Raw genomic sequence first — 19,630 nt, 5'->3', positions numbered from 1 at the left:
TTTTCAGTATAAGTGATGGAGGCCAAAATCCACAGTGTGTCCACACAGTCATTTAGTGCAAAAATGCATTTTTAAAAGTTTATCTGAAGCTTATATGAGGCTTCAGCAGTCTGAGTTAGTCTTATCAAGTGGATATCTGCCATATTTATAGTCTTTTTAGCATCAAATTCCCTCTTTGTGTTTCCCTGTTGAGCTGTGGTGGACGTATAGTAACAAAAGCAGGGACTTTGGCACTAAGAAGACTGTAACGTTGAAAGATATCTACTTGATTTGACTCCTTTTGGACGGCTGAAGCTTCATATTAGCTTCAGATAAAATTTTAAATACATTTTTTTGCACCGAAGGAGGCTTGTGGATTGTGTCCCTTAGATTGTAAGTGCATTATGAAGGGATCTTCTAATGGTCAGTATGAACAGGAGGAATGATTACAGCAAGACAGACTTGAAAAATTGTGAACCTGTCCTTTAAAACTAGTTTGTCTCAGTGCTATCCATCCATTTAACTTGTTGAATAACGATTCATGAACAATACATGAAACAATTAAGAATGTGTCTTTTCCACAGAGGACATTTCGACATGTTCAAGTTGGAAAAAGCACAGGTGTAGATAATAAAATTGATGATGGTTGAGGTCTATTTAGCTCCTTCAGTTTCAGGGTCCTGTTGTTGTGCATGCTGGCTCACTATCACACTGTCATGGCTTACAAGTCAAAATGTCTGCTAAAAAAAAAAAAAATAATAAAGGTGATATCTAGTTCTCCACAGTCCTCAGAAGAAGTCCAATCAGGCTGAAAACATCTGCTTGTATGGCCTGTAGTAGTTGTTGTTTATTTATGCTCTCCCTCCTGTTTTTAGTCATACATTTTAACATTTTCTTTTATGTGAATAGCCTCTGAAAACTTAAAACTCACTCACAAACTCACATTTAGCATCTGCAGATTCTGCACAAGGGGGAGCTGTGAGCAGCTGCTAGCTTTTCTCTGCCTCCATCATTAATCATTAATACAAAGATGGACTCACTGCCGCAGCCTCACGCAGAAGAAAGGGCAACTCGGAATTGTTTGCATATATATTTTTTAACAATCAAACCAATGAATGTACTTTTTTTTATCCCCTACAAGTAATAGACTTTTAAAACGTTTTGTTTTACACCATCACAGGCCATGTTTTAACACTTTCTTCTCACTGTGTAACATTATGAGGAGCCGTTCTTTATCAGGTGCATGGTAAAATCCAGACCATGTCAAGTCTTTCTCCCGCCACCAGGGTGGAGGTTAGGGTGGGGTGGAGAGACGCCTTGACCTGCAATGGGTCTCATGGTGCATTCAAGGCTCGTCGTAAACTTACAGTTTCTTAAACTTATAATGTTACAATTATAAAACTAGAGCAAGTTATTGATTTTTGGCTGATTACGGTTTAAGAGACTGTTAAAAAAGTGCTTGCAGCAAAAACAGCCCATTAAACCATGCCATAATCCGGGGTAACCATGTGTGAACCGAACCTACAACGACCTCGATACTATCCTTATATACTATGAGCACACTCAAACCTATTTGATATGTGTTGTGCTGCAACAGTTAGTCTATTATTTGATTAGTGAATTGATTTTAAGCTTTTTGTGTCATACATGATAGTAAACTGAATATCTTTGGTATATTGACTGTCAATCAGACAAAACATTTGAAGATGTCACCTTGTATGTGTTTTTTGTATTAACTATTTTCTGACATTTTATTGATAAAACAATTAATGGGCAGATTAATCGATAATGAAAATATCTGTTAGTTGCAACCCTGGATATGTGTTTAATATTTCGCTATTCAAGACAGACTTGAAACATTATGAACCTGTTTTTTTTTTTTATTCCGACGTTTCAAGCGGTCTGTGAACGCATCACCCTGCTGGTCCCGGGTGAGCAGCGTCACAGCCGCGATGTGTCATTTCGACGGATAAATTACCGACCGTCAGACCCGTCCCGTCTCCCTTGCAAGGATAATGTCTGAGGGCGACCGTTAGTCAGATTATTGTTAGTCCACAGCTGCTCTTTTTTAATATTGTTCTCGCCCGGCTTGATTTTTTTTTTTTTTTGGATGAGGATGATGCTTCCGACGGGCAACATGTCTGTTATCTCGTCGGCTTTGTGGCTGTTCACTGTCGTCCTCTGCACTTCTCAGGGTAAGATTATGGCTCTCCATCCAGGCCGCGCCGCTAGCTAACGGTTACGGTTTAACGGTTGAGCCCCTTTTGTGTTGTTCTGCCCTCTTGCACGGCCGTTATTTATCAGTTAACACCAGACTCTGCCAGTCCCCGCATCTCCCCGCATCCTCAACATGATATCACGCTGCTTTCCTGGCTGTTTACCTGCGGGGTGCTTTTAACCTCGATGTTTATTTCAGGCCTGTAAACTCAAACCGTCCAAACATTTAGCTGTTTGTCTATCTAACGTTAGTGAGCCATTGTGTCTTCTTTCTGTGAGCCAGTCTAACGGGTTTTTATATTTGTTTAAAGCATTTGTTATTTAAATATGAAGAAAAAAATCGCCTTGCTAGCTTGCAATTTACACAATAGTTCAACAGCCCAGCCCGAATAATTCAAGCGTTTGTACTGTAAATTATATGATAACACCGTGTTTTTGTTGACATTTTAGCACCAAGTTTGCTCAAATCATCATTGCATGGCAACATATAAAGTTAAGCATTATGCTATATCATCACAACAAGTGTTTCCATCTCAGTTTACATTATAGTTGTTGTCCCAGCGTATTTATTGAATCGTCATTAAAAGGCTAGATATCACTGAGACAAACTACTTTCAGGTTTTCAAGTATGTGTTAAAACAACAGTCAGGTGCCCAAATGGACACTGAAACAGGTTTTTCTTGCTATAGTCCTGATCATACTGACCATTAGAGGATCACTTCATAATGCATTTACAATGTAAGTGATGGGAGACAAAATCCACAGTCTTCCCTCTGTGCAAAAACGTATTTAAAAGTTTATTTGAAATTAATATGAAGCTTCAGCCGTCCAAATGAGTCAAATCAAGTGCTAAAGTTCCTCTTTTTGTTACTATACTTCCAATGCAGCTCAAAAGGGAAACACTGAGGAAACACAAAGAGGGAAATTGTTGCTAAAAATACTTTAAACGTGGCAGAAATCCACTTGATATGACTAACTCAGACTGCTGAAGCCTCATATAAGCTTCAAATAAACTTTTAGATGCATTTTTGCAACAACAAAAAAAAGACTATGTGGGCACTGTGGATTTTGGCCCTCATCACTTACACTGAAAGTGAATTTTGAAGGAGATCTTTTAATAGCCAGTATGAACAGGAGGAGTGATTATAGCGAGGAAAACCTCTTTCGCTGTTGATATCAGCACCAGATATCACCAGTGAACCTATCTTTTCAGACTTGCTGCATGCATCAGTGTTAACAACTTAACTAAGCAACACTATCAGCAGAGATAAAATGTTTTTTCAATATCAGAGTGCAAGATGAGTATTGTGGATACCGGCAGTCAAAAGGTCATCATCCAAAATTAGTCTTAAGAGGTTCAGGAGCCAAGTTTATACCGATCTTGGCTCGACACTGCACTAAAGATATCCTTTAATGGAGCTTCTCTCAGTTTAATATACTTAAAAAAATCAGTTCAACAAGGAAAAGCAGCTCTCTGACTTTAATTATGTTTTATTTACATACAGTATTCACTCAGATTGTATAGTTCAAGATACTCTGAGGAAAACTCATATTTAATGTAAAAGGTGGTGTGACTTTAAGCAGCCTGTTGCGTCCAGGCTGTAATTTCGTGAGCCTTAAATTCCACATTGTGGGAAACAGAATTATATGGACTCTCTACACCTAAATTTAGGGGTTTATATGTGTTTGTGCTTATGAAAGACGGCATATCTTTCTCAACCGCTATGTGAACCACAGTCTCCATAGAGCCATAACATCACAGGTTTGAGTCTTATTACTCCACGTGTTCATGTGTTGATTAGATTTTACTAAAAAAAAACCATTCAAATGAATTAGAGCTACAACCATCAGTCGATTAATCGACAGAAGATTAATCTGTAGCTATTTTGATAATAAATTTGATTGTTGAGGTCACAAGTGTCAAACTTTTGATGCAACCAGGTGTTCACATGTGATCATTTGCTGCTTTTCCTCGTCTTACATCACAGTAAATTGAATCTTTTGGGGTTTTGTGTTGTTAATCGGACAAAACAAGAAATTTGTTGATGTCACCTCGGGGTGTAGGAACTTTTTTTTTTTACTGTTGACTGATGTTTTATAGACCAAACAGTCAATTTATAGAAAGAATAAATGGCATATTAACTAATAATAATTCAGTGTTGGTTGCACTGTTTTCTATCTCTGACAAGTCCTCTAAATCTCCTGAGTACTTTGCTTGAGCCCTAATCAGTTTTCAACCTCTGTCTCAGGGAACTGTTGAATAATCCATTCCAACTGTGTTTGGCCTGGAATAAGAAACATGTAAAAAAATAAAAAAATAAATAAAAAAAGAAGAGTTCAAAATAAATATTTGTTTTCTCCTGAAGGCAGAACAAAGCGCTATCTGTAAGTGAGCAGTCAAGAAATGTCTCACTGTGAAAATGTGTGACCAGAACAGAAACAACAGCATGTCTGTATGACTGAGAGACACAAAAATAGAAAATGGATTTCTGCGGCAAAGACTCTGAAACCCGACATGCCGCTTCTTTCATTCTTCCTCTCTCCCGGCGTCCTTCTTTTCTTCGCCCTCTCTGATCATCGACCCCTGTAGTGTCATCTCGCCTCACACTTTGTGTTGCTCTTGCTTCGCAGTGAGCGGGAATGAGGACTGTCTGTGGTACGTGGATAAAAACGGCACCTGGCACAATGGCTTCGACTGCCCTCTCATCACCTTCTGCTGTGGGAACTGCCACCGGCGCTACTGCTGCCTGGACGCCTTCAAGATGATCACAGAGCGGGAGCAGAAACGCTGCATGCTCTTCCAGTTCAGGTGCGGACAGCAGCAGGGTTTTCATTTAATTACTTGACACCGAGTGTTAGTGTTTGTTTTCATAATTCAAGGCTATGAATCATTTATCTTTGATTTCCATAAAGCAGACGGATACTTTGGTATAAAAGATATTTGGTCCACACACGTCTATGAACATAAATCCAAACGTACACTGTATATTCTACACGGACTTTACTACTTTGTCTCTTAAAATCATGTATTTGAATACCTATTTTATGTGCTGTAGGGACATTATTTTTAGCATTTTACTAAAGCTGAAACAACCAGGTGATTAATGCATATGTTGATCAATAGAAAATTAATCTGCAACAATGATAATCATTGAATTGTTAAAGTCAATTATCAAGCAAAAATATCAAACATTCTCAGGTATCAGCTTCTCCAATGTGAGGATTTGATGCTTTTCTCTTAGTTATATAATTGTAAATTTAATCTCTTTTGGTTTTGTACTGTTGTTTTTGAGATAAAACAAGCTATTTGATCACTTTGGGCTCTGGGAAATTATGACAGTTGTGTCATTTTCCTACTATTTTCTGAAGTTTTATAGGCAAAACTACTAGTTTAGATCAGGAAAAAATGTTAGATGCAGCCCAACATTTTACTAAAGGCAAATGATCAAAGAAATGACAAAATATTGTGAAATATAGTAACATTAAATGCCAAATATATTGCAAAACATAATAATAATAATAATAACAAGGGTAGTGGGTTACAGTTTGTCTGTGTTGTATCACATGATGGTAGTTGAATTATGGACTGATAATGTCATGAACAAGAAGAAAAATATTGTATAAACACATAAAGAAAATGTCATCAATCACTGTGCGTTCTACCAGCAGTTCCCCAGTTTCTGCCACAAAGTCAAGACACTCTCACACGGGCCTGTTAACATTAGCTGCGTTTGACTAAATGACTCTGCTTTGCTCCCCGCGGTGTAATACCTTCTCATTAGTTGTTCTATCACATCAGCTATCTGTGCGCTCAGTGTTTTTTAGTACAGGAATCCCCTGTGAGAGATCATGATAATGCCGGAATAAGCAAGCTTATACCTGAGAGGCTTCTACATGGCAGTTCTCCTCTGCAGCACTGGAAACCATCCATCACTACACACTACCGAGCTGACAACCTGCAGCTTATTAAGCCCGATGGGAGATCAGATCAGTGGGCGGCGGAGGCTGAGCTGAAACTGAGGACTTTGTAGCTTCACCAAGACTGTGAGATAATCGAGTCTGGTAGAGGGAGAGATGCTGCGTGTCGGTGATGAATTCAGATGTGATTTCAGGGTCAGTCTATGGTTAAGCAACACGTCTGAATCAATAACTGCTTCACATCACAGCCCCTCTCTACTTTAATCTTCTCTAAAGCGAGTTGCAGTCAGCAAGATGTGAAGCGGGAGGAACAACGTGAGGCTAGATGATCAAAGTAAGAACGGGGAAAAGCTTTGTAACTTAAATCCTCTCCTCTCCTCTCTCTTCGTTCTCTCCTCTCAGCCCCACTACTTTAGCTGGCATCGCCTCCTCCGTTCTCCTGTTTGTGGCGATCATTGCGACTATGGTCTGTTGCTTCATGTGCTCTTGTTGTTACCTCTACCAGAGAAGGCAGCAGAGGGGCAGGACACCCTACGATGGTAAAACCTTCACTCTTTGACCTCAAGCTTGTCCACACAACCATATGATTGATTTGTGTTTTCCCTTCACAGCAGTCTGTACTCTTCTGACCCACAGCCCAGCAGATCCCCATGGCCAGCTACCCAGTGGAGCCCATGTACGATGCTTATGGAAAACCACTAGGACCCACTGAGTATCCGCACGCAGCTTATCCAATGGCGCCGCAGTACCCCGGCATGCCCCCACAGTACCCGATGATGCAGCCCGGACCTTATCCTCCACACCCGATGGATCCTGCATACAGCCAGGGTAAGCCCAAAGAGTTGTGCTGTAAAGCTTTCTGGCCTTGATATTAAGTCCAAATTATGTTGATAATGTGTTTGAGAGACATATTTTATTAATGACACATATTTTTGATAATCTCTCAATTCACTCACACGGCCAATAAGTAACTACTAAACTAAGAGGATCTATTCATGATATATTATCCTTTGGATTTGAAATCCAGAGAGGAATAATGGCTTGAATTTAAGGTGTTTTAGCTGCTTTTTTTGGTAATATATTTTTTATCATTATTTTACATTTCATCAAACAGTAGATAGTACAAACAATGCAGTCCACACATTTCATCATTCCCCCCACCAAAGGCCACAAAAAACCCTAAAACAGCGCTTCAGTTGTTTACAATTAGCCAAAATTATGTCTTTACAAAAAGTCCATTAAACAATATTTCTTAAAACGAAATATAAACTCTTTTTTTGCATTTTGCATTTTTCAAATACAAGATAAAAGATGACCAGAATTCATAAAAAGTATATCCACAGTTTTTGTTTTCCAATGAAAACTTCTCAAGGGGAAGAAAATAAGATATTAATGAATTCAAAGATGGAGCAGCCCTTTCTTTCCATTACAACAAAATACATTTTCTTGCAAAATAAGTGGACAAAAACATCTGTCATTTGTGCATCTGATGGAACAGAAAGTTTGTATTTCGATCAATACAGCTGTCTACACAGGCTGCGTAACTGGTTGCAATTATCTTGCTCTTTATGCACATAACCAGAACTGTACCTGAACACAACCTGTTATAGCCATTTTTTAGTTTAAAATGGATATAATTGTGTAGCCTGTGAATTATTGTGTATATGAGTTAGAATTGCTATCTTAGTTATGTGTAGAATATAATTTGACATAGCTATCTTTGATTGCCTTTGGCCGAGAGGCGTTATTGTTTGGGCAGGTGACTGAACAGCAATCATATACTCACCTGGTCATGGCGGCGAGTGAGTCAGTCTGGCAGTGTCGGACGAGTTGAGGCTGTGGTTCAATGCCAATTTTGACCACTTTATAGAAATTCAATCCAAATTTTTTTTTCGTTATCTTTTGAGTTTAATTGGAATTCTGGAGCTAGAGTTTACCAAGAAATGTATTCATGTGATTAGAATGAAAGGTCTCCCAGAGGATGAACCTGTTCTGGTAATTATCTTCTAGTGAAAAGTTGTCTTTTCCTCTATCACCATTATATCAAACTTTTCACTTTTACTCCTGCTTCAAGGCTTTAAGCTGCTGCACCTGCTGTGTGTAAGTTCAGTCACAGCACAGTATGGAGTTAAACTATAACTTAGTAAAAACAGGCTGCACCATTAAGTTAGTTAAGATATAACTTATAATGTACACCTTCCTCAAGCCAGTGTTTAGTCATTCTTTATTAACTGTTGTCATTTTTAAATATATATATATATATATATATACCTTATATATCCCTTCACATATATGATGACATACACATGCTGCATCATGCTATTCAGTTACTGTTACTTTGATTAGACAAATGCACACATGACGTTTTATGCTGCATTCACTTGATGTGGAAATTGTCGCCACCCCTTGGTAGCTTGTGATAAAAACTCATCCCAGTAGACACACAGTCGTCTCATCAAGACATACGTCTTCCAGTGACTTTTATTGATGTGGTTATAATTTATGTGTGAGACATTGTCCTCACCTTACTAAAAAACATCAAAGTAGTTATAATGGAAGTGATAGATAAATAATGGTTTAATTATAATGAGGTATTGTAAGTTAGATCATATATAATATTACCAATATTATACACTACTATTAATGTTATTATTACTACATATATAATAATATTACTATTATTATTTGTCTTTTTAGTTAAAAAAGTCAATTGTAGGTGATTTCAGTCAGTGGCTTTCTCACTCAAATATCGTTAATGCTGAAACAGCCTCACTCTCTGTGTGTTTTGATTACAGTGGACTTAATGAAGCTATAACATCAGTACAGTTTAGTGTGAAGTCGTTATGACATCGTGGTTTCTGTTGACTTTACACTCAGATTTAGAATCAAACTTGTGTTCAGCTGCTGCAACAGGCTGCTGCTTTGTTCCCGTGTCTCTGTCCAGATCTGGACTCCCTGAATCTTTAAAGGTTCCCCTAAAGAAAACAATCAACAGTATTTGGACATATATCATGATCAATAAACTGTTCCCAAAGATGCAACGAAGCTTCATTTCATTTTGCTTCTTTTGTGATCTCATAAATGTTGATTGTTATCAGAATCCCTTAAGTAAATTGACTGTAATATTTTTTATTTTATTTTTCAGCCCCTCCACCTTACTCTCCACCTCAGTATCCTGGTCATTGATGGGCTCGTCTACACACACACACACACACACACACACGCACACACACACACACACACACACACAGAGTGGGAAACGACAGCAACAGAGGGAAATGACTGTTTCAAAAGGAGAAGGCAGCACCACTCTCTCTCTCTCTCTCTCACACACACACACACACACACACATACTCAAACACTTTTACACACACACACACACACACACACACACACACACACATACTAATAAACACTACAATTTGACTAGCAGTGGTTCGCCTGTGAAAGCTAACAGGAGGCACTTTAAGGGGTTTTATTTTTGTGTTTTTGTCCTACTTTTCCGGAGGATTTACATAAGTCACATTGTGTTCCCACGACCCGACGCCTGATTGCTCCCGGCGGGTTTCACAGAGGGTGTCGCACACATCCCCAAAGTGAGGAGGTATCCGGCCACCGTCGCGACACCGCGCTGCCACTTCACACTCACCTCAGTGACAGGGTGTCACCTGACGACAAGGCTCATTACCTCGAGGAAGAGGAGTCGGAAGGGATTTACAAAAATGATAACAGACTCCCTCTTTATTTATTAAAGGGAAAAATACTTCCTCACTTTTGTTAAATATGAATAAATTGATAACTGCCTGAAGCTACATTCCAGGTCAACTTGATCCATATTTTCCAAATACATGATGTCTTCATCTGTATTTGATGTTTCTTTTGTAATGTGGTGGAGGCTAAAGGAAGGCGTGTTTTTTACTCAATTATAAGGTGTAACTGGATCGTAGGCAGTGTGAAGCTGTCTTAATATCGCTGCAATGGCTAAATGGATTTTATGATTCTCCTCGTAAGAAGCCTTTAGTCGCCTCTTGGTCTATTCTTTTTCTTATCTGACTCGACTTGTAGTACATAAGCTGCATTATTCTAATGTAACATCTCAAACATCAGCATGCTACCCAGTCAAACATTTGTCTTCTCCTACTTCTTTTCCAGTTTTAAATGAATTAAAACTCTTGATTAATCCTAATGTGCCAGGTAGGATGTTTTTACAGTGGAATTTCATGTTAAATGTTTTATTTCTTGTAACATATCAGGTCAGGGGAGCTGCAGGTCATGCTGCTTGATTAAAACAAAATGTCCCGCCTTACAATAATTAACCATGAAGAGAGAGAGAGAGAGAAAAAAAAGAGATTAACTATTTAAATAAATATTTTGTAAATCTGTTCTTCAACTGAATATTTTATGATATTGTAACATTTTAAAACTGTATTGTTGTAACATAAGATATGATGTTTTAAGCATTTTGGCATCTTTCCATTTGGTATTTATTATTATTATTATTGAGGTTACCTTTTACTGTGAACGGGTTCTTCTCACCTTCTGGACAAGCTACAAAGCCAAAAATCACTACGATTCAAAAAGTAGATTTTGTTGACCTCTCTTTAAAGGAATAGTTAAGACATTTTGGGAAATGTACATATTTGCTTTCTTGCGGAGAGTGAAATATATAGGCTATATTTAAGGTACAGAAGTGAGAATGGTATCGATCTTCTCTTCCAACAATATATTTATGCATTTCCCAAAATGTTGAACTATTACTTTAAATTTTCACTTCCAGATTTTGGTTCCAGTGAGGTCAGAGCCTGTAACCTGTATATTTATCTGTAACTGGGTCTAGTATAGCATCTGGGACAGAAAGTAACAGCCCTTTGTACCCTTTGTAAGATGTCTGAATGCAGGATGTTGATGTAATTGTAAATGTATTGAACATCTAATCCTCGATGTTAAATGAGGCACATAATTAGAAACACAACAAACTCGTTCCGTTGTGCTGTTCAGAGAAGCCTGGACTTTCTCAAACCTTTTCCTCGAGACTTTGCTGTATCTTGTCTCACTGCAGAACCATGCAATGAATCAGACGAGAGTTATTTCCCCCCTCGTTTACAGCATAAATGATTTGTTGAGCCTTTGTAAAGCACAAAGAGATTACTGGAATTTTCTTTGTAAGATGCTTTTCATGTAGTTTGACATACATTTGTTCAATAATGTTTCTGTCAATTTGTGCTTCTGACCAACTCCATGAGTGTGTTTAATGAAACTGACATCAGTTGCAAAATAACTTGTCTAGATATGGCTTTTTTTTGTCTGTTGTCATATGGATGGTATGACATTGTAATATAAAGTGAGTGAAAAGTTTTTATTTCTATTAACATAAAATTTAACTTTGGAATGTAAAAACAGATTTGTCTGCTGTGTCTTATTTTATTTTTTAATGGAGATGGATGTTCCCAAGAAATATAATTATGCAACATTTAAAAGGGGGTCAGTGTGTGTTGACATCATTTTGACCACTAGATGTCCATATTTACCTCCAAAGAAGGTTAAATATGTTAGATGAATTCATGCTCATAAAATATTAACATATATTTACACTACAGCCTGTACAACATTTGATTGTATAGTTTGCCTCACAACTGTAAAATTTACATTTTTATATATTGAAAAATTATACAGTCCACCTGCACATATACACATATTTATATATGTTATAAGTCTTATTTTTACTGTTATTCTAATTATTATTCCTTATTGTACACTAGACATTAAGTTCAGCCTCAACACTAAACCACCCTGCATTTCACTGCACATGTAAAATGAGCTTGTGACATAAAAACTCTGAGTCTTGCTTCTAACAAATAATGTTTCCCCCTAAATCATGTTGTAAAAACAAAACTACATGTTTTAATTCAACTCCCCCCCCCCCCCCCCCCCCCCCCCCCCCCCCCCCCCCCCCCCCCCAAAAAAAAAAAGATGGGAATGTGTTTCTTTAAGAAACCACCAAATAGGAAAAAATCTTGTGGCGTAAAATCTAATATGAAATTCTTAGCTGTTAAAATTAGAATCATTACTTAATAAATCATCAGGGACTCAGTATAAAGATGAATTGTGTAATAGGAAGTCTGTGTAACTCTGCTCTGGCATCTCTGTAAACTTCAGCCCTTCCCATTACCTTTAAAGGAGTGTGTACCCTGAACTAAATATGGACATGCACTTTCACAGGATTTCGAAGAATGTCCCAGCCTCACAGTCCATTTTGATGATGCGAGCCTCTTGCAGTTCGTCACTGGTACCCCCTCACTGCAAGACCGTGAGTCTAGCCTCTTTGCACCAGGATTGATGCCTCTGGTGGCTTTTTGGTGAGCAGGACGCGGCAGGACAGCAGGACATCAGCTTTGGCTTATGGGAATACTCAACCTCTTACCATAGGAGAGAAATTACACAATAATCTGGTTTACAATTAAGGAATACGCTGCACTAACACCATCAGCACCTCCAAAGAAATCAAATTCTTCTGTTCTCCACGGGCGTAGCCTTTACCCAAGAATTTTAGGCAACTATGTCCAGGAGAAAGGTGAGAGGCCTGACCCGTACGGGTCGTCAGGTCAGCGAGGACCCAGACCTGGACAACCTGCTGTCCACCCTCTCCCCCGAGGAGATGGAGGAGCTGGAGAAGGACATGGAGAAAGTGCCAGACATCAACCCAGAGGATGGGAAGGTCATCGTCCAAGGGGAGAGCCAATCTGCGCAGCCACCAACAAGCAACAATGTCCAGGATGCTAAACGGGACGCCCAACGGGAGAGTGGAACAAAAGGGCGGCTCAGTCAGAGGGAACAGTCATTTGAGGTATGATGGTGAATCCTTAAATTGATTCTGCTTTAGTGGCGCCTATGAGTGTGTTTGTAGTGAACTTGAAGCACAATCTGTATGTTTTTAAGACCCTTCACTGTCTTAAAATGTTTGTATTTGAGCTCCTTCCAGCAGCTTTTGATAAAAACGCAGATAAGAAACATTAGAAGAGTTTATAAAATCTAAAACAATGTACGTCTGATAGAATCAGCATTACGTAACACTCACTGTCCCGAGGTATTCTAATGATAGCTTCATGTGCTGTTTTCTTTAATTGTGCTTGAAGCAAACAGCCAACTGGACCTCATGCACCCTGAGTCCATCAACTCATAAATAGTCGTCCCCAGAGTTGTCCTGTGTGCCAGGAAAAATATTGTTTTCCCCTCTGAGACCTGCTTGCTCACATCCATTTCACATTCTTAACCATCCTCTTACAAGCGGAGAAACATGCTGGCATTTCTGTTATTCCTATGACATGCCATAAAAGTTTTTTCATCAATGCATTCTGACACAGAGCCCTCCTCCGCTGAGTGTCAGGGAACCAGATTTCTAGCAGTTTGTGTGTCTAAAGGAGAGGCACTTCAGTCGATGGAGCTGCGGCCCTGTGGAGCTTCTTAATCCCGGCCTGATGGAATTCCTTGGTTGATTGCTCCTACGCTCACTGCCTTTTAAGGATACATCTGCCAGGGCCACGGCCTCACACAGCAAAACAGATGGAGACTCACAAATCAAACACTTAGCAAGCTACCCGCTGCAAATGTATCCCTGTGCTATAAAAGATGGCTCCTTGTCCTTTTGCTGACTGTAAACACACATGCCATATTGTGTCAGACAGGCTGTGTGTGTTTACAGTGGGCAGATGGATGGAGAGCTGTCTTACAGTAGAGGAATACAGTAATTGAACAAATATTTGCCTGGATTAGTGTTATATCATATGGTACATAGCTTACAATATATACTGTATGACTGTAAGAGCAGGTTCTGCTTCACTTTATAATGTATTTACTGTATATCCAATATAAATCCAAAATTATGAGACTTTAAAGAGGTCTTTAAATTCTGCAACATAGCAGCCTTTTGCTGTATCTGCTGTGATGTATTTTGGTTTATGGCACTATTTTCTCTTCTGTACAAGAAGGTTTGATTAAAATAACCCTATAATTGTTTGCTTTTGGTACTAGCATATATTTAGCTGCTTTACTTCCTAACAAAATGGCTGATGTCTTCCATATCACTCTCATATTTGTCCTCCTGCAGGGTGAGCAAAAGAAGGAGAGCCGGAAGCAGGAATATTTGAGGAAGATGGGCCTGAGCCAGGAGGGGAATGACGACGTGAAAGTAGGGTTACGTAGACAAGCTAGTATGTCAAGTGAAAAAGATATCAAGGCAGACGACAGGAAAAGCAAAGGTCCCGAATCTTTGAAAGAGGAGCGAAGTCGGCTTTCAAGTCGATTCAGGAAGCAGGAGAGCAAAGAGATTGACGTGAAAGAGGGGACCAGTGAAAAAGAGAAACGAAGTGAGGACAATAAGCTAAGAGACAGAAGAGAAGACAGGGAGAGCACAGGTAGCAAAACAAAGGATATGATCTCCAAGTTACAGGACAAAAAGGACGACAGCAGAGAGAAGGAGAGGAAAGAGGACTGCAGGAGAAAAGATGACAGCAAAACCAAAGACATTATCTCAAAGCTACGAGAAAAGAGCGAAAAGGAGGTCGGCAAGGAAAAGGAGAGAAGATCAGAGAACTTCAGGACACAAGGACTCGTCTCTAAAATGTTGGAGAAGCAGAGCAAAGTACAAGAAGTCCAGGCTCCGGAGAGTAAACCAGAGGAGAAGAAACCTAAAGCAGATGAGAAAAAAGCTGAAGATAAAACCAAGCCTGAAATCAAACTCGAGCGACAGCCGTCCATGAAGGGTAACGTGCAAGTGAAACACGACAAGGCAGAAAAAAGAACAGACAGAGAAGAGCTGGTTAACCACAGTGACCATGTGAAAGAGAAGGACAAGAAGATAAGCACAGAGAAGAAAGTAGAGGAGAAAAAGGAAAAAGAGGATGGGAAAGGAAAAGTTAAAAAAGTCGAAGAAAAAGAGAAAGTTGGCAACTGCGTGGCCAAAAACACTCCAAACAGCAAGAAAGCAGAAGAAGAGGAGGACGAAGACTCGAGCATGTTTGATGAGCTGATGGCGCAGGTTCGAAGCAATGACCCCTCGCTGACTGAGCTCAATGTCAACAACTCAGAGGTCATCAAGACGAAAACGCTCATCGAGTTTGCAGAGGCTTTGCACAAAAACACTCATGTTAAGAGCTTCGCTTTGGCGAACTGCCGAGCGGATGACCACGTGGCTTACGCCATCGCTGGCACGCTGCGTAGCAACAAGACCATCACCAGCATCAACCTTGACTCCAACCATCTCACCGGCAAGGGCATCCTGTCTCTCATCCAGTCGCTGCAACACAACTCCACACTCACCGAGCTCCGTTTCCAAAACCAGCGTCACATCTGCGGAGGGAAAACCGAGATGGAGATGATCAAGATTCTAAAAGATAACACCACCTTGCTGAAACTGGGCTACCACTTCGAGTTAGCCGGGCCCAGAATGACCACAACGAACATACTGAGTCGCAACATGGACCGGCAGAGACAGAAGCGCCTGCAGGAGCAGAAGCAGGCCCAGGCCAACGGGGAGAAGAAGGGGACACTGGAGGTGCCCAAGACGGGCGGAGGAGGATCTCTAAGAAGCTCACCCAAAGTCTCCCCCAAAGTTTCTCCCATACCCTCACCCATGCCTTCGCCGAAACTGACTCCCAAAAGAGGAGCTGGAGGTCCGGCTCCACCACCACCTCCACCTCCTCCTGGGGGTGGACCTCCACCTCCTCCCCCTCCCATGCTGAATGTGGATAGCTTGAGGAACTCTCTGACTCCGGTGTCGCAGAGGAAGCTGGATGGAAAAAGCCCAGGTGCTAGTAAGAACTCAAGGGACCAACTGCTTGCCTCAATCAGAGGAAGCAACATGAAACAACTCAAGAAGGTACGTAAGATGAGTTTCTGGATAGATTTGTTCAGCCAAAGTGCATTCAGACATACTTACATTTTATTTCCTCCCCTCCCCAACACAGGTGCCGGTGCCAAAGTGGTTGCAGTAATATTTCCTGTTGGAATATAAAGTGAAAAAAGAAGAAAGAGGGAGAACAGACATCTCGCCACAGGTTTTCACAGAGATAAACTCTACAATCCCGTCAGATGTGGTCAAAGCGCTGCGCTGTGGGACGGACAGATGGAGAAGATGAATCATAAGATGCCCATCGGTTGGATGACAAGTCCTCACTATGAGTTCTCCCCTCAAACACTGGACCAAAAGGACTCTGTGGAGAATGAGTATCGTAGGGGTCTCTATTAGCTGACTGCAGAGAGTGTGTTGAGTTTGTGATTGTTTGTCTTCAGTTCATATTGACGCTTTGCTGGTTATTTGCACTAGGTGATATGAAGCCGATCATATAACATGTTGGCTTGTGTATGCAGCTGAATGTGAGCATGGTGGGAGTGTATGATGAGCTTTAATAAGAGATTCAAATAACTCTTTATAAAATTCTAATATACAAAAGTCTATCAATTATATAGTGGACATTAATTTGACCATTTATTTATTTGTGGAGAGGGAATCCACTCCGTACTTGTCAGTTGTAAATCTGCTCAAACTGGGAATTCTGAAATGGCGAAAATATCAGGGAATAAACAAACATGGCGGCCTGACTTAAGAAAAATCACATTATCTGGGTAAAGAAAAGACAAAAGGTCAAGGTGGTCTTTGATTGTGCGTCTCATTTTCAAATCTCAAGACATCTCAGGCAGAGTTTAAAGGATTGGAAAGCAGCCCAGAGGAATCCTGGTGCATGACGAAAGAGTTTTAGCATGAAAATAATTGCATAATACTTTTTTTTTTTTTAATCAGGAAGTGCAAATGGCTGTCCTTTGGTATCTGACGTTATATTTTGTGCAGAATAATTCTAGCCTGGGTGTTTGAATATCTTACATAACTTTTATGTAATACATCTACATGTCTTAACCTTGGGGATTTGGAAAACCATTACTGGCTTTTATCAACCCTCCTGTTGATTTGCGCCGTACTTTTAAGTGAATGTCATTTCAAAGCAATTTAATGTGATAAAAAAAAAAAATCAGAGTGGCACTCTGCTGATAATGATGTGTTTTGTGTAATGAAGGATTCTCTTTCATATTTGATTACACATGCCTTTCTTACAGAGCCTGTATGTCTTCAATAAAAGACTCTGGTATGTTTGCAATGACAAGTCACAAGTGTGATGTGATGTTGTGCCTGGCTGATATGTACAGTATATGGAAAATGAAATACAACTAATTTTAAAATCTAAACCCTTTTGCAATATTTTTTTAATATGATAAATCAAGGAATGTGTGTATTAAAATCTGCTGTCATTTGTTATATGTGTTATATGAAATCTCCGTAATCAGGTATTTCCATTTCACTTCAGCTCTATCTGTCTCATAATAGTATACGCACAATATATACAGATCCATATATAGATATGTATCCGTAGCTAACAACCAACCTGCAGCATAAACAATATCTCCAGATTTAAAGGACAGGATTTGCACTCTAATCCTACTGCGTGTGACTCCTGACAACTTATTTAGATTGATTTCAAGACCATCACTGCACATGTCTGTGCTTATGCATCCAGCAATGACGGATATTTACACTATCTGTTGCTCTTTACATAACATGTTTAAGGCTGCAGGAAAACAGTGTGAGCTGTGTAGTGTTCACCCACCAGCTGGCGAGGCAGCCATCATCCTGGGTGTGCAGAGGAGAAGAGGGGAACAGCAGCAACAGGCCAGTTTATGTCTCCATCGCCCTGCCTCAGCCTCTGCATCCATGAAATGCCTATATTTGGTCATTTCTCAATGAAGGCTTGCTCTGCAATTCATTCCTTTCTCGTTCCTAATAATGGGCCGCTGGCCAGCGGTCTGTCTCTCTCGGCTGTAGCTGCTCTGCTGACCAGCAGCACTGATCTGATGGAGGAAAAAGAGGGGAAGGAATGAAAATGTTGAGATTACTGGTTGGTCAGTGCCAACAAAGGGGATCTGAGGAGAAAATGGTTGTCATTTGTAGGCTCACTCACTCACTCATAACTGCACCTGCTGCAATCACACTTTGTTCTTCGTTCTCTGTATTATTATTTTTATTCTGTCGTCAGCTGTACTTAACAAGTTCCACACACTTACAGCTAGAAACACGGTGCCAGCTCTAACATGTTGAGCATGTTTCCACAATGTGTGCTATTACTTGTGTTTTCTAGCATATTCTAGTGACTTTATATACATTTTTAAAATATTAAAATTTATAATGGCAGTCTATTGGAGGAATATTAGACCTCAGTTGGAAAGTTCAAAAACTCTTTGTAACTTTGAAACTCACATGCTCGGATGTACGTTGGCCTACAGACAACGTTCAAACTTTAAAACGTTCAGCAAACTTTCAATATTCAAAGTTGTGTTCTGTGTTGTGATGCCATGTGAAGTTTTGGAACAATTTAAGTCAAATGTCAGAGCTTTCACAGCAGTTTTCAGATCTTATCAGTGTGTGATGTAATCAGGCACAGGCTGAAGCAGCCATTTTTTAGACCAGAAAAAAAAAAATTCTAAACATGTCTCACTTCCACACTTTTAACTCTTCAAGCACATATCATACCTTAAAATGTTGCCACAACCCTCCTCTCTTTCAAAAGGTAAATATATTTCTCATAGCAGTTATAGTTTTTGAGATCTAAACCTTAATTGATGGGAGAGCACTGTTATGCTCTCATTGACTGCAGTGCAATCTTCAGGTGTTGCCTCCTGTGTCTTAAACTTACAGATTCTCTCTTCCTTCAAACACTGTTTACACACATTATTCATTTTCATCTTCAGCTAATCCTACTGCCAGTTAAGATGTACAAATCTCTGAGCTACAAGCTTTAGTTTTAGACAGATCAATTTCTCCTCAACAAAATGAGAACTTTTTCTTAACATGTCAGTGATAGCCTGCTGGCTCAGTGGTTTAAACTCTGTTATTGTGGTCAACTTCCCATGAGATTAAGGGTGTGGGTGAGATCCCTGCGTCTGGCACCACTGCTCTTTTTGAGGAAATGCAGACAGAGAGACACACAGCTGGTCCACTCAACCGATTGATACTCTATGTCTCCCTTTTAACTGTAAGTATATTCAAACCCTCAGGTTTCATTCACAATTCAGAACTGCTTCAGTCTCATGCATGTATGCACGCAGGAGTTTGTGTGCACATATATCAATTAAACTATTCAATGTAATTATACCAAACCTTATAATTTCCAGAATACCATAATTTGACGTTGTGTTTGGTATAAAAACCTTAAATTATGTAAAAACATAAAATACTATTACATGTGTGTTGAATGTTTTATTTACTATCCAAAACACAAACCACTCCAAAAATCACACTCAAAACTGAGCATGGTGTGCCATATAACAAATAAAAAATACATTCAAATGTGCACAAACAGCAGCATTCAACAGTTTTAGTTGTAAGCTATCTATTAACAGTGACACTTTGTAACATTGTCTTTAGGGGAGACTGGCATTAAGAAAGACTAAGAGCCTCAGCTTAGAGGGACTG

The 19,630-nt window shown here is 39.6% G+C and overlaps 2 protein-coding genes across 2 annotated transcripts; both read left to right on the top strand.

Moving 5' to 3' along the window:
* Window positions 1-1,852: 1,852 nt before the first annotated feature.
* On the top strand, window positions 1,853-11,511 carry shisa4 (shisa family member 4). Its single transcript, XM_067586827.1, has 5 exons — window positions 1,853-2,174; window positions 4,828-5,005; window positions 6,517-6,653; window positions 6,751-6,942; window positions 9,260-11,511. The coding sequence occupies exons 1-5, from the start codon at window positions 2,090-2,092 to the stop codon at window positions 9,298-9,300; spliced, it is 633 nt and encodes a 210-aa protein (XP_067442928.1). The 5' UTR covers window positions 1,853-2,089; the 3' UTR covers window positions 9,301-11,511.
* An 859-nt stretch (window positions 11,512-12,370) lies between these two features.
* lmod1b (leiomodin 1b (smooth muscle)) lies at window positions 12,371-17,349 on the top strand. The gene is made up of 3 exons (XM_067586820.1): window positions 12,371-12,958; window positions 14,219-15,988; window positions 16,077-17,349. The coding sequence occupies exons 1-3, from the start codon at window positions 12,671-12,673 to the stop codon at window positions 16,101-16,103; spliced, it is 2,085 nt and encodes a 694-aa protein (XP_067442921.1). The 5' UTR covers window positions 12,371-12,670; the 3' UTR covers window positions 16,104-17,349.
* Window positions 17,350-19,630: the final 2,281 nt, after the last annotated feature.

Source organism: Thunnus thynnus, chromosome 4, assembly GCF_963924715.1.
Source record: "Thunnus thynnus chromosome 4, fThuThy2.1, whole genome shotgun sequence".
Classification (NCBI taxonomy): Eukaryota; Metazoa; Chordata; class Actinopteri; order Scombriformes; family Scombridae; genus Thunnus; species Thunnus thynnus.
This window is presented reverse-complemented; position numbering and strand designations above follow the sequence as displayed.